Raw genomic sequence first — 22,028 nt, 5'->3', positions numbered from 1 at the left:
TTCCGTTGTGTATGCTATAACAGCTCTAATATCTAAAACAGTGTCTAGCACAGATCAGGCCTTCCATCAATACTATCTTGTAGGATGAATGAATGAATAAACAAACTAAACCAACGAATGAGTGAATGAATGAGAGCTCGCACAGAGGACTAGGGCAGTCTAACACACCGCAAGCACCGCGTCCGCGCAGGTTTAAAATTCCGGAGGCAGTGCAGGAGCCGGCTCCTCCTCCTTCGGTGGGTGGAGCTGCAACGCTCGCTGCTCTCCGCCCCTCTACCGGCGGGTGCAGCTGCCGCCGCCACCACTGCGGTCGCCGCATGCAAGGGCTTCTGGGAGCCGAGCCTCGGGGTCTCGGGGAAGGGGCGCAGGTAGCCGCCATCTTGAGCTGCGAACCTTGTCGCTACGTTCAACGCTAGGGGCGGAGTGGCGACCCTCCTGTTACCTGCAGCGGACGCAGCAACCGGGAACTGGGAAGTTAAGGCATCGGGTACTGCCACATTAATGGGTAAGTGGGAGTGACACAGGCCAGTTCGGGTGAACCTCGGGCTTGGTCCCTTTGGGAGTTACTGGTACCGGGGGCCACTGTTTTTATTTACCCCTTCTCTGCGAAAGCTTGAGGACCAGGCCATGCTGCCGGGTTTTTTCCCCTCAGGTTCCCGAGGGAGACCGCGGTGGCGGGGGCGTGGCAGCCGGACCTATTCCTTACTGACGCGAAGGTGCGGGGAATACAGATCCTCGCAGGCAGCCAGGCTGGCCTTCGGAGGGATCCTTAAACGGCCGAGCTCATCCTCCTGCGGTTCGGCTTCTCCGTGCCTTGGTAGTTCCTGTTCCCGGTACACGGGCTTGTCAGTCGTTGCCCTTCACTCCTGGGTCTCGGCGTCTGTGTGAGCCCAGCAGCAGCGTATTAGTTCCAGTTTCCAGAATACGGCAGGGGTGGCTCTGGGGCTGGGGGCGGGGAGGGCTACTTGTCGCACCGTCGCGGTCGCCCGCTGCCCTCCTCCACCTGGATGCAGGTGCCTCGGAGGGCTGTGTGGACGTCGGCAGGGGTGGGTTAATAACCTGCCAGCTCCCTTCCAAGATGAAAATTAAGTGTTTCCGCGGTAATGCATAAGAGATAAAGGATTCGAAAGCTGTGAAGCGGGATAGTGATACTTCAAAAATAGACGACATCAGCATTCACTCTTTGGCTTTTAAAACATTTTTTAAAAACAAACCTCTGACTTGATGTCTCTTAATTACAACACTTAGGACTCATATTCTGTAAGAGAGCGACTTTCTTCCTTGGTAAGAAACAGCTCTATCCTTTCTGTCTTTAAGTCCTAAGGGCTCACTCAGCACACTTACCCTTTTGTACCTGTTATGATGTTACTAATAGGCACCCAAACCGGAGAAATGGAGACTTCCGGGCACAAGAAATTCCGTTAATAGGTACTAGAAAAAGTTCAAATTCCAGTTAGTCTCCCAGCCTCAAAACAGTTTTCCAAAGAGCTGGGTGAAAATTAAGCTTATGACTGAAAACAAGCAAACAAACAACCCAACCCTCTGTTGGGGATTCAGAGCATCTGAATAGTATTTCTTATATTTAAAATAACTTGTATGAGATGGCAACCTTTGAAATATAGCCTTTAAAGTTATTTTCCAGAAAAGGGAACAATCCTGTTGGGTCAGGCACCTTTAGAGATGATTTTTCTTGGTCTTTATGTCCGCTTTAAGACAACTGCAGTGAGGATTGCAGGTGTTATTAAATAAAAAGTTAGAATGACATCAGAAAAAGGAACAAATGATATATGAGCTGTTCAGAGTGCATTTTATTTGGTTAACATATTTATGTAAAGGTTTTAGTGTGGTCACTTGAATTAAAGGTTTTAGAAGAAGTATCCAGTGTGTAGGTTGTGGAGGCACAGGTAATTGAATCAGATATGGGGGGAAGGTATTAGAACTTGTTTCTTTACCTTTTAAAACTATTCCTTTCTAAAAATTTTCTAATTAATTAATTGTTACTTTGTTCAGTTAGCCAGATTACAGTGCATCATTAGTTTTTATGGTAGTGTTCAATGATTCATTAGTTACATGTAACACCCAGTGCTCATCACAACACATGCCCTCCTTTAATTTTATAATGGATTAGATTATTATGTTAGTAATACTTACATATAAATAAACATTGAGGATGAATGCAGAAATAAATTTTGCACATGTGAGGATGTGTGATCACAAATGGTTAGAGAGGGGCACCTGGGAGGCTCAGTTGTTAAGCATCTGCCTTTGGCTTGGGTCATGATCCAGGGTGGTGGGATGGAGCCCCGCATCTGGCCCCCTGCTTGTCAGGAAGCCTCCTTCTCCTTCTCCCACTCCCCCTGCTTGTGTTCCCTCTCTCTCCTCTGTCAAATAAGTGAATAAAATCTTAAAACAAAAACGGTTACAGGCCAATGGCCTCGAAAAGCCTAATGTAAGTGGTAAGTATTAAGAGGTTTATTACTGTGAACATTTCATTTTGCTAGAATATTTTATACTTATTGAGCATAATTCAACAACTAATGTTGAAGCCCAGTTTGCTCTGCAGTGAACTCATCTCTGTTATTCCCTTCCTAGAGCCTAAGTTGTTATTAATGAGACAGTTTTTATATATGAAATACTTAGGGAATAATGCTGAACATTGTTATTAATAAAGTTAGATTAAGCTATTTCTTTTTTTTTTAAGATTAAGCTATTTCTAATGGTATTTGTAGGTCTACCCAGTATTGTTGATCAGTTCATTGAATACTTTAAGGATATTATAAATATTATAAATTATAAATATTATAATTATAATAAATATTATAAATAAGTATATTTTAAATATATAAATATAATAAATAAGTATATTATAAGTATACTTAAATTGCTAGAATGTACATGTGTTAGGTTCAAAGGCACAAAGTACTTTTTAAATCATTCTGAAGGGTTCAGCCTATTCCATTCTACTTTTAGCTCTACCACTAATGAAATCTCTCTCCCTATCTTTACCAATGACCTAATTATCCAGTCTTGTGCCTCATGTGGTACTTGGCTTATTGTAGGCACTTATATTTGCTGGATGAATCAGTGAATGAATAAATGGAGTGGCTTATTTTTAGTGCTACTACAAATGAAATACTCCTTGTCTTTTGAATTCCTTTCTCTTTCATGACTCTTCCTTCTGATTAGCTGACCTCCTTCTTTTTGGTTTCTGTTGCTCTTTCCTTTTCCCACTCAAATGTAAACAAACATTCTAGAAATTTCTCCCCTAGCTCAGTTAGGACTCTTCCTGAGTTTTGACCCATACTTTTTTTTTTTTAAGACTTTATTTTATTTGACAGAGAGAGCATTGGCAAGGGGAGTTGCAGGCAGAGGAAGAGGAAGAAGCAGGCTACTCGCTGAGCAGGGAGCCTGACATGGGGCTTCATCCCAGGACCCTGGGATCATGATCCTAGCCAAAAGCTTAACCGACTGAGCCACTCCTTGACCCATACTTTTAACCATCTATAGGTCTTAAAGTCCTGTGTGTTCTCCATAAGTATAATACGTTTAAAATGAAAGGTACTATACATCTATTAGAATGGCTACAATTACCAACAAAATCTGACAATGCCAAGTGTTGGCAGAGCATAGAACAACAGGAAGTATTATACATTGCTGATGGAATACTTTGCATTTTGGCAGCTTCTTATAAAATGTGAAGCATACACTTGCCATATTATCCATCAGTCCTAATTCTAGATATTTACCCAAGACAAATGAAAACTTATATTTACACAAAAACCTGTGCATGAATATTTATACAGGCTTATTCATAACTGCACTAAGCTAGAGGCAAACTAAATGTCCTTCAACTAATGAATGGACAAACTGGCATATCTATGCAATAGAATACTACTCAACAATAAGAAGGAATAAATTACCAATGCATGCCAACAGTATGGATCTCACAAATAACACCATGCTAAATAAAAGTAGCCAGTTTAAGACTATATACTGTTATTATTTCATTTATGTGAAATTCAGGAAAGGTCAGAACTATGAAGGTATAGAACCAATCAGTGGTTACCAGGTATTAAGAATGGGAGAGGGGTTAATAGGAGCAGCATGACCACATTTTTTAGGGGTCATGGAGTAGTGTCTTGATTGTGAAAGTTTTATGCCTGTGCATTTGTCACATTCATAGAACTTTGTATCAAAAGAGTGATTTTTTCTTTCTTTGCTATTTATAATTTAAATATAAATTGAAAAAAGGGACTCTGGGTGGCTCAGTCAGTTAAGCGGCTGCCTTCCTGGCTCAGGTCAAGATCCCAGGGTCCTGGGATAAAGTCCTGCATCCGGCTCCTTGCTCAGGGAGGAGCCTGCTTCAATCTCTGCCTGTCGCTCTCTCTCTGACAAATAAAAAAAGTCTTTAAAAATTTTAAAAATAAAACAACTCATTGTTTTCATCTCAAAAACAAAGAGGCAACCAAACAAAACCATCACTTTGATACTCCATCTTTATTCCTTGTCTTGACTTATTTTGTTACTGTACTGAAATAGATCAAGCTATATTAGAGTCATCCTAAACTCCTTTTTTTTTTTTTTTAAGATTATTTATTTATTTATTTATTTCACACACACACACACACACACACACACACAGAGAACACAAGCAGGGGGAGTAGGAGAGGGAGAAGCATACTTCCAGCTGAGCAAGGGAGCCTGATGTTGGCCTTGATCCCTGGGATCACTACCTGAGCCGAAGGCAGAAGCTTAATTGAGCCACCCAGGAGCCCTAAACTCTTTTTTCTTCTTTACCACATTTTCCTTACATTTATTTGGTCTCTAATTCTTATTAAATCAATTTCTACAATATTTCTGAAATCAACCAGTCTTCCATATTTCCAGTGTAGCTGCTAATTTAGTTCAGATCTTCATCAAAGTTCAAGACAATCTTCTCTTTAATTTTTTCAGTTGTTACTTAGGATCATGTCCAAATTTCTCAACCTCGTGCACGAACCATGTGTTCTTAGTTACCTTTCTAGCTTTATCTCCTGTGTTTTCTCCCACAAATCTTGTTTAGGCACACTTAGTCTCTTACTGCTTTGTATTTGTGCCAGTCTTCTGCAAGAACTCTTTGCCTTGACATACAGTCCTCTGCTTGAGATACTTATTCCTTCCCGATTTTTCCTTTTCATTCTCTCCCCTGACAAATTCTTGCTCTTTTAAGATAACTTTCAGAACTCCCTAAAGCACAGTTAGTTGCTATGTCTTCTTTGCTCTCACAGGATTTAATGCATATGTTTTAGTGTACTTTACTATTTACAGTATAATTTACCAGTTCATTAGTCTATCTTCAACATCAGAGATGGCAGATAAATGCCAGCCTTTCCTTTTCTGCTTTTTACTTCATAAGTGTTAATTGATCACAACACTCTCTGGTTTCTGAAAGTAAAATTATATTATTTTAAATGTAAAGTGTTATATAAAATATTGTAAATATACTTGTAAGAATATGTTTACATAAATGTTAATGCGTTCAAATACATTTATAATAAAACTACTTAAAAATAAAGTATACAAATATTTCAGTATTTTTTTTTTTAAGATTTTATTTATTTATTTGATAGATAGAGATCACAAGTAGTCAGGGAGGCAGGCAGGGAGAGAGGAGGAAGCAGGCTTCCCACAGAGCAGAGAGCCTGATGCGGGGCTCGATCCCAGGACCCTGAGACCATGACCTGAGCCGAAGGCAGAGGCTTTAACCCACTGAGCCACCCAGGTGCCCCAGTATTTCAGTATTTTTTTTTTTTTAAGATTTTATTTATTTATTTGAGAGAGAGACAGTGAGAGAGAACATGCGCAAGGAGAAGGCCAGAGGGAGAAGCAGACTTCCCATGGAGCTGGGAGCCCGATGTGGGACTCGATCCCGGGACTCCAGGATCGTGACCTGAGCTGAAGGCAGTCGTCCAACCAACTGAGCCACCCAGGCGCCCAGTATTTCAGTATTTAAAAAGAAGTAATTATACCCTTGTATTGCAAATTAGTATTGCAGTCATGACTGAAGTCATGAGCCATACACCCTTAGTTCCGAAGACAGCACCTTAAGTAAATGAAAGAAGCCAGACCCCCCAAAATATTTGAGGGATGCTTATTGAAGCCTAATAATATATTCCATTGAAAGTAGAGATACTTCACTCACTCTGGCTATCTTTTGATCTTGCCAAGAGCTGTAATTTTAAAGTTTTTTACCCAACTACTTTATGATTGATTATATCCTGGCAGACAGTGATTTTAAGATGCATCCCTCTTCCGAAAGGTTAAAATTCCAGGCATTGGGGAGTGCATCTTAAAATCAGTGAAATTAGGATAATGACTTTATCTGTGTTTAGACCAAAATCTGTTATTTGTTTGATAATTTAGTCCAAAAATTTTGGTTACTTTGCTCCAATATTGATGTGGGAATGAGGGAATGTATTCTTTGTACGTAATTTTCAGAATTAATTTTGTCAATCTATTTAAGCAGTAAGCATGAACTTAGTTTACCTAGTAAACATCACATGTTGTTTTGAGAATTATCAGTATATGTTTTCTTCTCTCCTAACCTCAAGATGCAATGGCTAGTCCAGGGAAAGATAACTATAGAATGAAAAGTTACAAGAATAAAGCCCTAAATCCCCAAGAAATGCGTAGACGAAGAGAAGAAGAAGGAATACAGCTTCGAAAACAAAAAAGGGAAGAGCAGGTGGGTGTTTTAAAATATTTAAATCTATTTAACACAGACACATTATATAGCTTTTAGAAGTTACATTATCATTGCTTATTTTTAGATAATTAAAAATGATAAAGTATTTTTAGGAAATTGAATATCAATCTATTCTTTATTAGACTCCAGGAATACTTCATGAATCAGAATTGTGTGCTGTTTTTAATCACTGAGAGGAACAACTTTTCTGTTTTATTGATAAGCCTTTTATCTTAATCATATTTTATCCCAGTGTTAAGAAATTTTTACTCTTAAGCCTATTTAGATCACTTCCATTTGTCACTACCAGATTTGCCCACTACCCCCCCAAAAAACCATAATATTTATTTGTTGCTTTGTGGGTTTTCATAGTTCTTGCTCCTAAGTTAATTACAGTCCTCTACCTATGCTACTCATACTTTTCCTTCTATAGTTCAGCCAGCTAGCTCTCTTAGCCTTCTCTGCTTTGAACTTTGTGTATGTGACATAAGGAATAGAAAAATCCTTTAAAAGAATATATCTCAACATTTTTCATTCCAAGATACACTTAAATTTAGAAGTGTTTATATTAAGAGGGTATAGTCCTCACATGTGTGAATTAAAAACTAATGTGTAGAAAGTACTAGCAATGATGAAAGTAGAGAAAGGCCTGTTTTAGAAATATGATTTGTCATCTTCCTATCTATAGTATCTAGCATACTCCCTACTTTATTACATTAAGGACTCAAAAAATCTGTTGGATGAATGATTAGAAGGAAATGTATACTATTTGAAGAAGAGCAGTATTTCTTTAGCTATCAGAAAGAATATACCAGATTTTTTTTCTTACCTATTTTGATATAGAAAATGTATCTATAAATTCCCCTCAGTGATGTTACTCTGCTTCACTCCTCCTCTCTCTCTCTCTTTTTTTAAATTTTTATTCATTCCCAAAATAAAAAGGATAGGGCCATATTTCCTCAGAGTTGTTCTCTGCTCCTTATTAATCTGTAATTTGTTTGTTAATATACCACAGTATTTCTCCCATATAACTAATTTGGTTTTTTATTAAGATTTTCTTGGAAAAATTCTTAGATATCGCATATATCACTGGGAGCATCTGTACTTTTTCAAATTCTATTAAAAGTAAATGTGTACTCTACTTATGGGAGGCCAAGACCTGAGAATAAGAATTGACCCAAAATGGTCTGCTCGTAAGAGCTAACCAAGTCAGGAGAGTTTAACTTCTCAAAGATAATTTAGATCTTCATGGTATAGTGATTGAGAAATAGTAAACATGTAGAATTTTAAATCGTTTTGTTTTGTTCACATAAATGAAAAATATAATTCTATGGGAATTCAGTGTTTTATGGAAAGCCCAGTGTATAAAGTTATTTCTCTTTATTACAGTTGTTCAAACGCAGAAATGTCTCTTTGCCCAGAAACGATGAGTCTATGCTAGAAAGTCCTATCCAGGATCCAGATATCAGTTCCACTGTCCCCATTCCAGAGGTAGATTTTACAAAAATATATTTCAAATTATACTTCAACAGTATTTCATACAACAGTTATTCATGCAAAATATTAAGTGTTGTTATATTTTCTGTTTTTAGGAAGAAGTTATCACCACAGATATGGTTCAGATGATTTTTTCTAACAATGCTGATCAACAGCTAACAGCAACACAGAAATTTAGAAAGCTGCTTTCCAAAGGCAAGAATTATTTTCAAGTATGCTTATTTGATATTAAAAGGTTCTGAGAGTTTTATTTATTAGATATTTTTTATTTTAAGACATCATCATCTTCAGTAAGACAGTAGGTCTTAATTTTTCTTGAAAATATACTTGTAAGGAATATCTATTTTTTTTTTAAAGATTTTATTTATTTGACAGAGATCACAAGTAGGCAGAGAAGCAGGCAGAGAGAGAGGAGGACGCAGGCTCCCTGCGGAGCAGAGAGCCCGATGTGGGGCTCGATCCCAGGACCCTGGGATCATGACCCGAGCCGAAGGCAGAGGCTTTAACCCGCTGAGCCACCCAGGCGCCCCAATATCTATTTTTTTTATAAAGTATATTTATTTATTTTAAGTAGACTCCATGCCCAATGTGGGGCTTGAACTCACAACCCCGAGATCTAGTCACTTGTTCTACTGACTGAGCCATACAGGGAACCCTAAAGGAGGTCTTTTTTATCCTTTTTGTTAGATAAATATGGAACACTAACAGAATATCCTAGGGAACCACAAGAGCATACTTTTTGTTGAAGCCAAGGGAGAAGGAAGAGTTGTTGATACTTAGGTTGTCAGTAGCTGAAATATCTTGGTTTTAATTTTGCATATTTTTGTTTTAAAATTTCTCTTTTTTTTTAATTAATTTTTTATTTTTTATAAACATATATTTTTATCCCCAGGGGTACAGGTCTGTGAATCACCAGGTTTACACACTTCACAGCACTCACCCAAGCACATACCCTCCCCAATGTCCATAATCCCACCCCCTTCTCCCAAACCCCCTCCCTGTTTTAAAATTTCTTAGAGATTTTATGACTCTCAAAAGCCCTCTGCATTTCATGAAAATTTATGAAGAATCCTACATAGTCCAGTAGGTTTTCTGTGAATAATGAATGATACCTTCACAGAACAGAATATCATTTAGTTGAGAAGTATTAGATAATGGTTGATAGGGAAGGAGACATCTCTGGAAAATGAGGTATTCTTATACAGGATTAGGGGGAAGATTATCTATCAGTTGGTGTTTTGAGTATTAGACTGAAATACTCCATGTTGTGAAGATGACCTTGGGCGCCTGGGTGGCTCAGTGGTTAAGCCGCTGCCTTCGGCTCAGGTCATGATCTCAGGGTCCTGGGATCGAGTCCCGCATCGGGCTCTCTGCTCAGCAGGGAGCCTGCTTCCTCCTCTCTCTCTCTCTGCCTGCCTCTCTGCCTACTTGTGATTTCTCTCTGTCAAATAAATAAATAAAAATCTTTAAATAAAAAAAAAAAAAAAAAAAAAAAAAAAAAAAAAAAGATGACCTTCTAAATATCCTTCAACTTAAAGTACTAAATATTTGTGTAGACAGTATTTTAAATTTTTTTTTTACTGTGATTAATGAAAAAGAATTTGCTTTCCAATAAGGACTGCATTTTTGAGAATATTTGTTTACTTCAGTTAAACTCACCTGAGGCTTTTAAACTTGGTCAGTGAAACCTAGGAAAGATTTATTTTGTGCATCCTGTTAATTGACACAGGGACCAGGTTATTATCTTTCTGTGCCTATAAATAACTTAATTCTTTTTAAATTTTTAGAACCTAATCCACCAATTGATCAGGTTATACAGAAACCAGGAGTTGTACAGAGATTTGTGAAATTTCTTGAAAGAAATGAAAATTGTACTTTACAGGTGAGTTCTAAAGTTTTCTTTCTTAATCTCTTTCCAGAAATAACGTGATTAAAGTTTCTAGTGAACTTCTACAATACTAAATATATTGTAAGCATTCAGGAAATACTTGGCAATTAAAGGAAAAGGTAGTGCCATTCGTCTTCCCGTAGTCATGTTTGCAATGCTAGTTTTTTGTAGGAACTGCTTCATTAAAACAATTTTGAGAAAACTATATAAAATCATTCATAATGTTCATAAAAATTTTGTAGTTGTCAACTTTTAGTAAATTTTTCATTTTAGAAAACCTCAAATTAAAATGTTAATGGGTAAATTTTTTTTGGCTCTTAGCTAATAAGGGTTGTAACTTTTTAGTATAAACTCTTTTACCTTTTAAAACATTTTTATCTGATTAGCTTTTAAAAAAAAAAAAATCAGTAAAATCAACTAAAATGTGACCAAAGTTAGGTTTGTCCAAATGAGCATTGCTTCTCAGCTATACTCTAAAGGCCCTTGTAAGATGTCTTCCAAATAATTGGCTGCTAATAGTAAATTACTGAATTTTGCAAATATTTTACTGTTTTTTTTTTTAAAGAAAGATTGCTTTTCCTGATTTCATTGCTATGTATATTCTTAAGTAGGAATACAATGTGGAATTTTATCTATCAGGAATTGCACAGGAGCTGCACCTAGTTTACCAGTGCTATTGTCAGTAATGGAAGATTGTTACTAGTATTTGAGTAATAGTTGTTGAAATTACAACTTAGAATAGTGTTCCACATATTTGAGTAATTTGGGAAAGCTCCTCACACTTTAGATAAGAAGCAAAGAAATGTGTTACACACATGAATATTACTTATCAAGATTTTTATGCTGAAAAATTTTGAGAGTGTTTACGATAAGGATGTCTGAGGAAAAAGCCACTTTGTGCTATATATAGTAATACTGTCCATTATTTTTCAAGGTCTTTAGGTATAATCTGTAAGGACTATAGGTCATGATTTTTAGTCCATTTGCTTTCTATTTAAGCCTCAAGTCCAGAGTAAAACCCAAGCCTCCTGATACTTAATTATTTGGCTTTTTAGTTATAAATGAATGAAAGAGGAAATGAGTAAATACAAATAAATAAAATTGAGTGATAGTTTTAGCCATATATTGTGTGTAAGGCATTATATTACAAAATTAAAATATTGTTTTTACTTTTTATAAATTTTATTTTTAATATATTTTTTATATTTTTATTTAAAATATTGTATTTATTTATTAAAATAACAAAATTAAAATAATAAAATTTTATTTTATTAATCATAGTGCTATGTACCTTTCATGTGAAAAGTTGTCTGTGTCAAATATTTTTGAAGTTATGGTCATTCTTTAGTTTGCCTGTGGATTTATAGATCATTTTCAGTACTTTGCTAGTTTATTGTTTGGGAGCCATGGGTTGAATTTTCTGTTTCTTGTGTTACAAATCCATCACATTTAAGTATATTCAGATTTAAGTGGAATTGATATGAATGACTTTTCAGAGGTTCTACTGCTTACAGGAATACAAGTCCTGCCTGTGGCTTTGCTAATAGTGAATTCTTTGAACAAATCATCTAAGTCTCTGGACTTCTAATTAATTTCTTAAATGAGGTTGGAACTAGGTGATCCATCCCTAGGGAATCAAAAGTACCTTTTAAGATTCTAAGTTACATAAATGCACTGTTGCTTTTATTTTTTTTTAATATTAATTTATTTATTTTCAGCCTAACAGTATTCATTATTTTTTCACCACACCCAGTGCTCCATGCAATCCGTGCCCTCCTTAATACCCACCACCTGGTACCCCAACCTCCCACCCCACTGCCACTTCAAACCCCTCAGATTGTTTTTCAGAGTCCATAGTCTCTCATGATTCACCTCCCCTTCCAATTTACCCCAACTCCCTTCACCTCTCTAACTCCCCATGTCTTCTATGCTATTTGTTATGCTCCACAAATAAGTGAAACTATATGGTAATTGACTCTCTCTGCTTGACTGATTTCACTCAGCATAATCTCTTCCAGTCCCGTCCATGTTGCTACAAAAGTTGGGTATTCATCCTTTCTGATGGAGGCATAATACTCCATAGTGTATATGGACCACATCTTCCTTATCCATTCGTCCGTTGAAGGGCATCTTGGTTCTTTCCATAGTCTGGCGACCATGGCCATTGCTGCTATAAACATTGGGGTGCAGATGGCCCTTCTTTTCACGTTCTTTTAAGTAGTGTCTCATTAGTTTTAAACTGCTTGCTTTAGGACACTTGGCTCTCTAAATAGTAAGCATTAGGAGTTCTGTGAAATACAACTTCAGATGTGTTCATTTATTGTTCATGATTTTGAAAATTTTCATTACAGTCTCTTTCATTTTTCCAGATTGAGTCCTGTTTTTAAAACCAAGGGTTTTTATTTATGAAATCTGATTAATCTTATTAATCATAAATCAGTCTTTAAAGGCTTGTCCAGCTAACCCTTTACTCCCTCTCTTCTTCCCTTTTTTTCTGACATTTCTTTGGTGCTTTCATTTATTCTACCTTTGTTTTTCCTTAGTTTGAAGCTGCATGGGCATTAACTAATATAGCATCTGGAACTTTTCTGCATACCAAGGTAGTGATTGAAACTGGGGCTGTTCCAATTTTTATCAAACTTCTTAATTCAGAGCATGAAGATGTGCAAGAGCAGGTATGTTTCTAATCTGAATGGTTATATTTACTAGATTTTTATGTTCTCTTGAGAGTTGCATGTGCATTGCGTTTGTTAAAATACAGTAATTCCTCTTCAGTGTCAAATTAGAAGGAAGCCAGAATGCACTGTCTCAGGCATAATCCTGGGTTCTCTGTAGGTGTGATGTCAGGTATCAGAAATTACTATTCCCATGTATAAAAAAGCATACTGAGACTCAGAAAAGTTAGTAATCTACCTAGTCACAGTGGATGGCTGAACTAAGTTTTAAACCTGGGCTGGTCTGACTCCTTATTCTTTGCATGTACGTAGATTATTTTGTTACTTCTTTCTAAAATATCAAAAATTTTTTAAGCCCTTAGTCGATTTGCTCTTTTATTTATTTTTACTTTTTTAAATTATTTTTATTAGCATATAATCTATTATTGCCCTAGGGCTACATTTCTGTGAATCGTCAGGCTTACATATTTCACGGCACTCACCATATCACATACCCTCCCCAATGTCCATAACCCAGCTACCCTCTCCATATCCTTCCTCCCCCCTAGCAACCCTCAGTTTGTTTTGTGAGATTAAGAGTCTCTTATGGTTTGTCTCCCTCCTGATTCCTAATGTGGCTTTTTATTTTCTTTAATTTTTATTTATTTATTTATTTTTAAAAGATTTTATTTATTTATTTGACAGACAGGGATCACAAGTAAGCAGAGAGTAAGGCAGAGAGAGAGGAAGGAAAGCAGGCTTCCCACTAAGCAGAGAGCCCGATGTGGGGCTTGATCCCAGGACCCTGGAATCGTGACCTGAGCCGAAGGCAGAGGCTTTAACCCACTGAGCCACCCAAGTGCCCCCCTAATGTAACTTTTTAAATAGACATGATAAATTCTCACAGTTGTTGCAAGAGGGAAAATTTAATCACATTTACTTTGTACCAGTGAAAGAAAATAAAATGTTTTTGTTTTGAACTATTTTTAGGGCAAATTGATCTGTTGATCTACCATCCATTCATCTGTTTAGTTTTATATATATGTACATATATGTATGTATACACACACACACACACGGGTTTTTTTTTTTCCCCACTTAATTGATATTGGTAGCCTTTTCTAATGGTATTAATCTTCCAAGAAAATTTTCCTGATTACTCATTATCTAGTCCAGTATGAACCATAATTTGTGATCTATTTCTCAGTTATATATTAGAGTTATTTCTGGCATATTAATATTATGATAAACATCACTATCAATCTGTATGTATATCTTGATTATTTCATTAGGAAAAATGACTTAACCCTGGTAAAAGAAAAAATTTTCAAGTTCTAATCATGTATTTCAAAGTTGACCTCCAAAGAAACTATACATAATAATTTCCCCACCAGTATTAGACTTCACAGGGTGAAAAATGTCATTACTTCAAAAGATTTTCTTAAGGTGGCTCTGTGGGTTAGTTGGTTCAGACACCTGTCTTGTAAAATATTTTTAAAAAAAATAGAAAATGAACTTAGGCCTAGGGTAAATATTAAAAATACTAACTCATATTTTAAATGTTAAAATTTTCCCAGTTGTAAAAGTAACTTATGTCTACTTTTGCATGTATTTGAAAAATGTGAAGTGAGAATATAATGAAATGATGATTTTCATTTGCATAATTTGTCATTTAATTGAAATTTAATAAGTGAATAATTTGATCTTTTACTTAAATTATTTAAAAAATTATAATGAACCTGGACTAATTCTAAGCTTATTTTCAGAGATCAGTCCAAGCTAATTCTCATAGTAGCTTTACTTGACTTCTCTATATTTTGTCTCTCCTTCCCTTCTTTTATAAATCAATCCCTTCCCAGTGAGTGGAATCCTTGGCATAGGAACAAACTTCTAGTATAGGTAATTGCAAAATTCGCTAAATTGATAATTTTGTCTTTCCATGTAGATTCGGAGTAGATAGACTATCATCTTTGTTGAACAGAATAAACATTTCACCATGTGTAATGAAAAATGTTAATGCCCTATCCTTCAGTTGATTAAAAATATTAGTAAATGGTACTATTAAACTTTCTTTACTGTCCTACTAGCTTTTTTCTTTTTTTTTTAACATCTTGGAAACTATTACTTTGTTCATTCTATACTAAAATCTCATTCTTAAGAGAGCGCATCTTATTTAAGATATTGTAACAGAATGTTTTTTTCTCATTTTTCTAAGGCTGTTTGGGCACTTGGTAATATTGCTGGTGACAATGCAGAATGCAGAGATTTTGTTTTGAATTGTGAAATACTTCCACCTCTTTTAGAGTAAGTACTTTATCACAATTAAATTAATACTAGTTTTGTAAAAGAAAACTATTCTGCACTGTATTTCTACATACACAATTACGTTTTTCAGTGATGCTTTTAAATTTGGGGTATGTTGAGCTGTTTCTGCAAGAGCAATAGCAAAAGCAAACCAAGAAATTTTCCGGTTTTGTATTGGTCTTTATATTTTCTTAAGCCATACTTAATAGTATTTATTGTGTGCTTGATGCTTACTATGCTGAAGTAATAATTCTACAAAATAAGGATATGTGGTAATTTTTAGTACAATAAAAATTTAAGTTTTGCTAAAGGAGGCAATCTTTAGTACATGAACAGAGGATATATTTAGGATATCAGGTTTTTGTATTTGATATGGAAATGTTCAGAGAACAAAGATCATAAGAGATTTTTCTTTTGGAATTAGAATTAAATGATTTATTTAGTAGTTCCTTTTTAAAATGCATTATATATTTTTAAAAAAGAAATTACCCTATAATGTAAGGAGCTTTAAAGAAATTACATAAAATTATTTGAAAGGTAGATTCCTTTATTCATCTTGGTTATCATTCACTAAGAGGGTCTTTTTTTTTTTAGGCTAGATGCCACGGGCATGTAGTGAAAAAGAAAAAAGTAATTGAGGAGATGGTAAAAGGAAAAATTTTATTGTTTCTGTGCTATTAGCCATCCTCTCCAAGCTAAAGAATTGAAAGGAAGAATAAATTTTTAGTTATTAGCTTGCAAAAGGTATTTTATTCTTTTAGAGAGAGTAACTTTCCATGGACAGAGTGATTTCACAGCGTTTCAATCAACTAACATTGAATACTTAACTACTGCAGGGCACTGAACCACTTACTATAATGTCATTAACTTTGGTCTTACTCAAAGTTAATGTTCCAAAGTATTTAAGAATTTAGCTGAGCTATAAAAAGAAAATACTGATTTAGAGTTCAATATCAGGGTTATTTTGAAATTCATACTATTTTTGCCATTTTAACTGGTGTAAGGTAGTATCTCAATGTGGTTTTGATTTAAATTTCCCGACGTGGTCCATATACACAATGGACTATTACTCAGCCATCAGAAAGGATGAATATCCAACTTTTGCATCAACATGGATGGGACTGGAGGAGATGATGCTGAGTGAAATATATCAAGCAGAGGAAGTCAATTATCATATTGTTTGACTTATCTGTGGAACATAAGGAATAGCATGGAGGACATTAGGCGAAGGAAGGGAAAAATGAAGGGGGGAAATTGGAGTGGAAGACGAACTGTGAGAGATTATGGACTCTGGGAAACAAACTGAGGGTTTTAGAAGGGAGGGGGGCAGGGGGCTAGGTGAACCTGGTGATGGGTATTAAGGAGGGCACGGATTGCATGGAGCACTGGGTGTTGTATGCAAACAATGAATCATGGAACACTACATTAAAAACTGATGATGTCAAGCAGAGAGAGTCAACTATCATAGGGTTTCACTTATTTGTGGAGCATAACAAATATCATGGAGGACAAGGGGAGTTAGAGAGGAGAAGGGAGTTGGGATAAATTGGAAGGGGAGGTGAATCATGAGAGACTATGGACTCTGGAAAACAATCTGAGGGGTTTGAAGTGGCGGTGGGGTGGGAGGTTGGGGTACCAGGTGGTGGGTATTAAGGAGGGCATGAATTGCATGGAGCACTGGGTGTGGTGAAAAAATAGTGAATACTGTTTTTCTGAACATAAATAAATTAATTTAAAAAAATAAAATAAAATTAAAACCCCAAAAAACTACTGATGTACTATGATGTACTGTATAGTGACTAACATAATTTAAAAAAAAAAAAGAAATTCATACTATTGAAAGTATCTCTTAAATTTTCAATTTGAGATTTGTCTGGCCTCATTATATGGTTCATAGATTAACTGAGCACTTTGTTTCTTTTTACTTTTGCTCTCTGTCTCATTTTCTTATTACTATCTCAAGTTGGTAATTGTTTCTGAATTAGTAAGTAAACATTTCTTAGGTCTAATTCCTTTAAATGGTCTAAGGAGCTTTTAATCATGACCAAAGAAACCAAACTAAAAACTAAGCTCTAATGGAGAAGAAGTACCCAGCTATGTAGTGCTAGTTATAAATATAATGAATTTTAGAAAATAAGTAGGCTTAAAAAGTTAGAAAGTTTAAAAATTTGAGAAAAATAGCAAAAAAGAATTTATGTCAACCTAGCTACCAGATACTCCCACTTTTGTTGGGCAAAAGGAAGAAAGTTATTGGCTTTTATTAAGATTATGGTTTATCTGCTGTTCACATTGACATTTGTGTTTTAGCTATTGCTTAAGTAAATGTAAAACTTCTATTAATGTCTGGTTTTATCATTTCTGTTTGAGTTTTAATTTTATTCTACTTCCATTTGATTCTCAGTAAACGTAATTTTGCAGTAAACCTAAATCAGCAAATGTAAATCTTACTACTACGGGTTTCATATACTGACCCACTTGCTGTTTTAATTTAATTTGACTTTAATGATTATAATAACCTCATTAATATAGATAACGAATAGTATACAACACAGTTTGGCCAACTACAGGCCTCAAGCCAAATCTGGCCTGCTTCGTGTTTTGTAAATTTAAGTTTTTATTGGGGCACAGTCACTCCCATTTGCTCACTTAATATCTACGTTTGCTTTCATACTACATCAGCAGAGTTGAATAGTTGCTACAGAAAAAGGCTTGCAAAGCCTAAAATATTTACTGAAAAAGTTTTTCAACTCCTGATATAGAAAGTCAATGTAAGTATTTTATTTTTAAGTGAGTTATGGTTTTCGGAGGTTTCAAAGACTATAGGAAAACCTGTAGAACAGATTTTTTTCGTATATGGTAAAATATACATAGCATAAAATTTATCATTTTAACTATTTTAAAATGTCCAGTTCACTGGCAGGGTTTTATACCTATCACCACTATCAAGTTCCAGACAGAAATCCCAATACCTATTAAGCTGTCATGTCCCATTTCCTTCTAGCCTCAGCCCTTGGAAACCACTGCTGTGTATGGATTTGCCTATTCTGGATATTTCATATAAATGGAATCATACATTGTATGACTTTTTATATCTGGCTTCTTTCACTTAGCATATTGTTTTCAAGGTTCATCCATAGTATAACATGTATCAGTACTTCATTATTTTTATGGCAGAATAACATTCTCTTGTATGGATGTACCACATTTTGTGCACCCATTCATCAGTTGATGGTCATTTATCTTCTACTTGTTGATTAAATAGTATTCCTCTGAACATTCATGTACAGGATTTTGTTTAAATAGTAGCTTTTAATTCTTTTTAGGTATATACCTATGAAGAGAATTGCTGGGTCATATGGTAACTCTATCTTTGACTTTTTAGGAACTGTTTTCCGTAGCAGCAGCAGCATTTTACATTCCCATCAGCAGTGTATGAGAATTTCAGTTTCTCTACGTTCTCACCAGCACTAGTTATTCTGATTTAAGCCACCCTCGTAGGTGTGAGATGGTATCTCATTTTGCTTTGATTTGCATTGAACATCTTTTCATGGGTTTGCTGACTATATCTTCTTCTGAGAAATGTCTGTTAAGTCTTTTGAATAATTTTTAATTCAGTTACTTATCTTTTGTTGCTATGTTGTAAGAATTCTTCATGTATTCTGAATACATTCTTATCAGATTAATGATTTACAGATCTTTTCTTTTTGCATTTTCTGGGTTGTTTTCACTCTTGATAGTGTCCATTTGAGTCACAAAGTTTTTAATTTTGATGAAATCCAGTTTGTGTATTTTTTTTCCTTTTGTTGCTTATTCTTTCGGTGTTGAATTTGAGAAACTGTTGCCAAATCAAAAGTCATGAATATTTGTCCTTATGTTTTCTTCAAAGAGTCTTATAGTCTTAGCTCTTATATTTACAGCTTTGATACATTTTTAGTTAATTTTTTATATGATGCAAGGGCATTCACTTATCACAGCATAATTTGTTGAAGTATTCTTTGAGAGTATTCTTTGCTCATTGAATGGTACCATATTGTTTTGGTTAGAGTAGCTTTGTGATGAATTTTGAAATCAACAAGTGAATATTTCAGTTTTGTTTTTGTTTTTGTTTTTGGTCAAGATTGTTTTAGCTACTTAGGGGTACCCTAGTGGCTCAATCAGTTATGTGTCTGACTCTTGATTTCAGCTCAGGTCATTATCTTATGAGTTGTGAGATCAAGCCCACATCAGGCTCTGTGCTTAATGGGAGTCTGCTTGAGATTTTCTCCCTCTCTCGCCCTTGCCCTCTTCCTTTGCCTCTCCCCTTGCTCGTGCATGCTTTCTCTTTCTGTCTCTCAAATAAATAAATATTTAAGTAAAAAGATTGTTTTACCTATTCAGGGCTACTTGCTATTCCATATGAATTAGTTTTCAGTGTACAGAATTGGTTAAATTTATTCCTAAGTATTTTATTCTTTTTGACACTATTTTAGATGAAATTTTTTTTTTACTTGTTCAGTGGTAGTGTATAGACATACAATTGCTTTTTGTGTTTTAATCTTGTAGCCTGCACCTTTGTTGAATTCATTCATTAGCACTAATAGGGCTTCGTTGTGGATTTTCTTAAATTTCTCTATATAAAATCATGTCATCTGTGAATAGTAATAGTTCCAGTTATTGCTTTCTAATTTCAATACCTTTATTTCTTTTTCTTGCCTAATTGCTCTAGCTAGCGCTTCTAGTACAGTGTTGCATAACAGGGAAAAGCAGATATCTTCATCATGTTTCTGATTTGAGTAAAAGGTTTCACTTTCACCATTGAGTATGTTGTTGTGGATTTTTCATAAATGTTCTTTATCATGTTAAGGTAGTTTGCTCTTTTTCCTAGTTTGTTGAGTGTTTTTATTATGAAAGAGTGTTGGGTTCTGTTAAATGCTTTTTCTGCATCAATTGACAGGATCACACATTTTTTCACCTTCATTCTGTTAATGTATATTATTTATTATTTGTACATTGAACTATCTTTGCCTTCCTAGGTAAATTCCATTAGGTTATAGTATACAACCATCGCTAGATTCAGTTTCTTAGAATTCTGTTGAAGATTTTTGCATGTGTATTTATTAGAAATACTGGTCTATACCTGTGATGTCTTTGGCTTTGGTATTAGGGTAGTGCTGGCTCATAAAACAGGTTAGGAAATGTTCTCTTCTATTTCTCAGGAGAGTTTGAGAAAGATTCAGTTCTTCTTGTATTTGGTAGAATTCACCAGTGAAGCCGTTTTGTGTTGGACTCTTCTTTATTATGAGATTTTTTATTACTGATCAATATATTTAATCCTTACAGGCCTATTTAGATTTTCTGTTTCTTCTTGAATCATTTTGGTAGTTTATATATAATTTCTAATTGTTCATTTCTTCTGGGTTATTCAATTTGTTGACTTATTCTTGCTCATAGTATTTTTTTTTTAAGATTCTATTTATTTCAGAGAGCAAGAAGGGAGCATAAGCAGGGGGAGAGGCAAATGGAGAGGGAGAGACAGACTTCTCTGCTGAACAGGGAGCCTGATGTGGGACTTGATTCTAGGACACTGGGATCATGATCTGAGCTGAAGCCATATACTTAACTGAACTGAATGAGTCACCCAGGCACCCCCATAGTATTCTTTTATACTTATATTCTTATTTCTGGAATATCAGTAGTAATAGCCCCACATCTTTTAATATTTTAGATTTGTTTATTATTTATTTATTTATTTTTAGAATTTATTCATTTGAGAGAGTGAACATACACATGTACCTGTGCTTATTCCGGTGGGGGAGAGGGGGAGCAGAGGGCGATGGACAAGCAGACTGAATGAGGGCCCAGTGAGGGCTCAATTCTGCCAAAACCAAGAGTTAGATGCTCAGCCGAGTCACCCAGGCACCTGCCCCTCCCCACTTCCATTCTTAATTTTAAGTCTTTTTTCCTTTATCAGTCTAGGTAAAGGTGTTAACTTTGTTGAATTTTTTTTCCCCTAAGAATCAGCTTTTGGTTTAGTTCATTTTCACTAGTATTTTTCTGCTCTTTATTTTATTTCTTTTACTCTTCTGCTCTTTATTATTTCCTTCCTTCTGCTAGCTTTGGGTTTAGTTTGCTCTGATTTATGTAGTATCTTAACGTGGAAGTTTAGGCAATTGATTTGAGATCTTCTTTCTTTAATACAGGTATTTATAGCTATAAAATTTTCTCTGAGCATTGCTTTCATGGTATCCCATTAAGTTTAAGTATGTTTGATTTTATGCTCATTTATTTTAAGATATTTTCTCATTTTGTTTTTTGTTTTTACTCATTTTTGCTTAAGAGTATGTTTTTTAAAATTTCTACATATTGAATTTTCCAGTTTTTCTTCTACTAGTGATTTTTAGTTTCACTGTGGACAGAGAAGATATTTCGTGTGACTTCAGTCTTTTAAAATATATCAGATTTGCTCTATCATCTAATATACAGTATATCCTGGAGAATGTTTAATGTGCAATTGAGAAGAATATGTATTCTGCTGTTGCTGAGTTGAATGTTGTATAGGTGTCTTTTATGTTTACTTGGTTTATCATGTTATTGAAGTCCTCTTTTTTTCTTACTGATCTTCTATCTAGGTGTTCTGTCCATTACTGAAAACAATATACTAAAGTTTCTAACTATGATTGTACAACTGTGTATTTCTCCCTTCAGGTCTATCAGTTTTTGCTTTGTGTATTTTGCTATGTTGTTATGTCTTCTAAGTTTATGAGTGTTAGAGCTTCATGATGGGTTGACTTTTTTATCAATATATAATGTCCTTTTTATCTTTTAAAATAATTTTTGACATGAAGTCTATTTGTCTGATACTAGTATAACTATGGGTTATTATTTGCATGGAATATCATTTTCCATCCTTTCACTTCCAGCCTATTTGTCTTCAAATCTAATGTGAGTATCTTGTAGGGGCACCTGGGTAGCTCAGTTGTTT

The 22,028-nt window shown here is 35.1% G+C and overlaps 1 protein-coding gene across 3 annotated transcripts in view; it reads left to right on the top strand.

The window, feature by feature from the left end:
- Positions 1-279: 279 nt before the first annotated feature.
- Positions 280-22,028, top strand: part of KPNA5 (karyopherin subunit alpha 5) — a 52,500-nt gene continuing 30,751 nt past the window's right edge. For 2 of the 3 annotated variants that reach the window (XM_059177751.1, XM_059177749.1), the window contains exons 1-8: positions 280-505; positions 653-817; positions 6,591-6,724; positions 8,114-8,215; positions 8,317-8,416; positions 10,009-10,103; positions 12,653-12,784; positions 14,979-15,067. In XM_059177751.1, coding sequence (XP_059033734.1) covers positions 502-505; positions 653-817; positions 6,591-6,724; positions 8,114-8,215; positions 8,317-8,416; positions 10,009-10,103; positions 12,653-12,784; positions 14,979-15,067 — 821 coding nt within the window. In that variant the 5' untranslated portion in view covers positions 280-501. The remainder of the gene's footprint in view (positions 506-652; positions 818-6,590; positions 6,725-8,113; positions 8,216-8,316; positions 8,417-10,008; positions 10,104-12,652; positions 12,785-14,978; positions 15,068-22,028) is intronic. The other variant, XM_059177752.1, reaches the window with a different exon arrangement.

This window comes from Mustela lutreola, chromosome 6, assembly GCF_030435805.1.
Source record: "Mustela lutreola isolate mMusLut2 chromosome 6, mMusLut2.pri, whole genome shotgun sequence".
In the NCBI taxonomy this organism is placed as follows: Eukaryota; Metazoa; Chordata; class Mammalia; order Carnivora; family Mustelidae; genus Mustela; species Mustela lutreola.
Note: the sequence above shows the minus strand (reverse complement) of the source record. Positions and strands in the feature narration are given on the sequence as shown.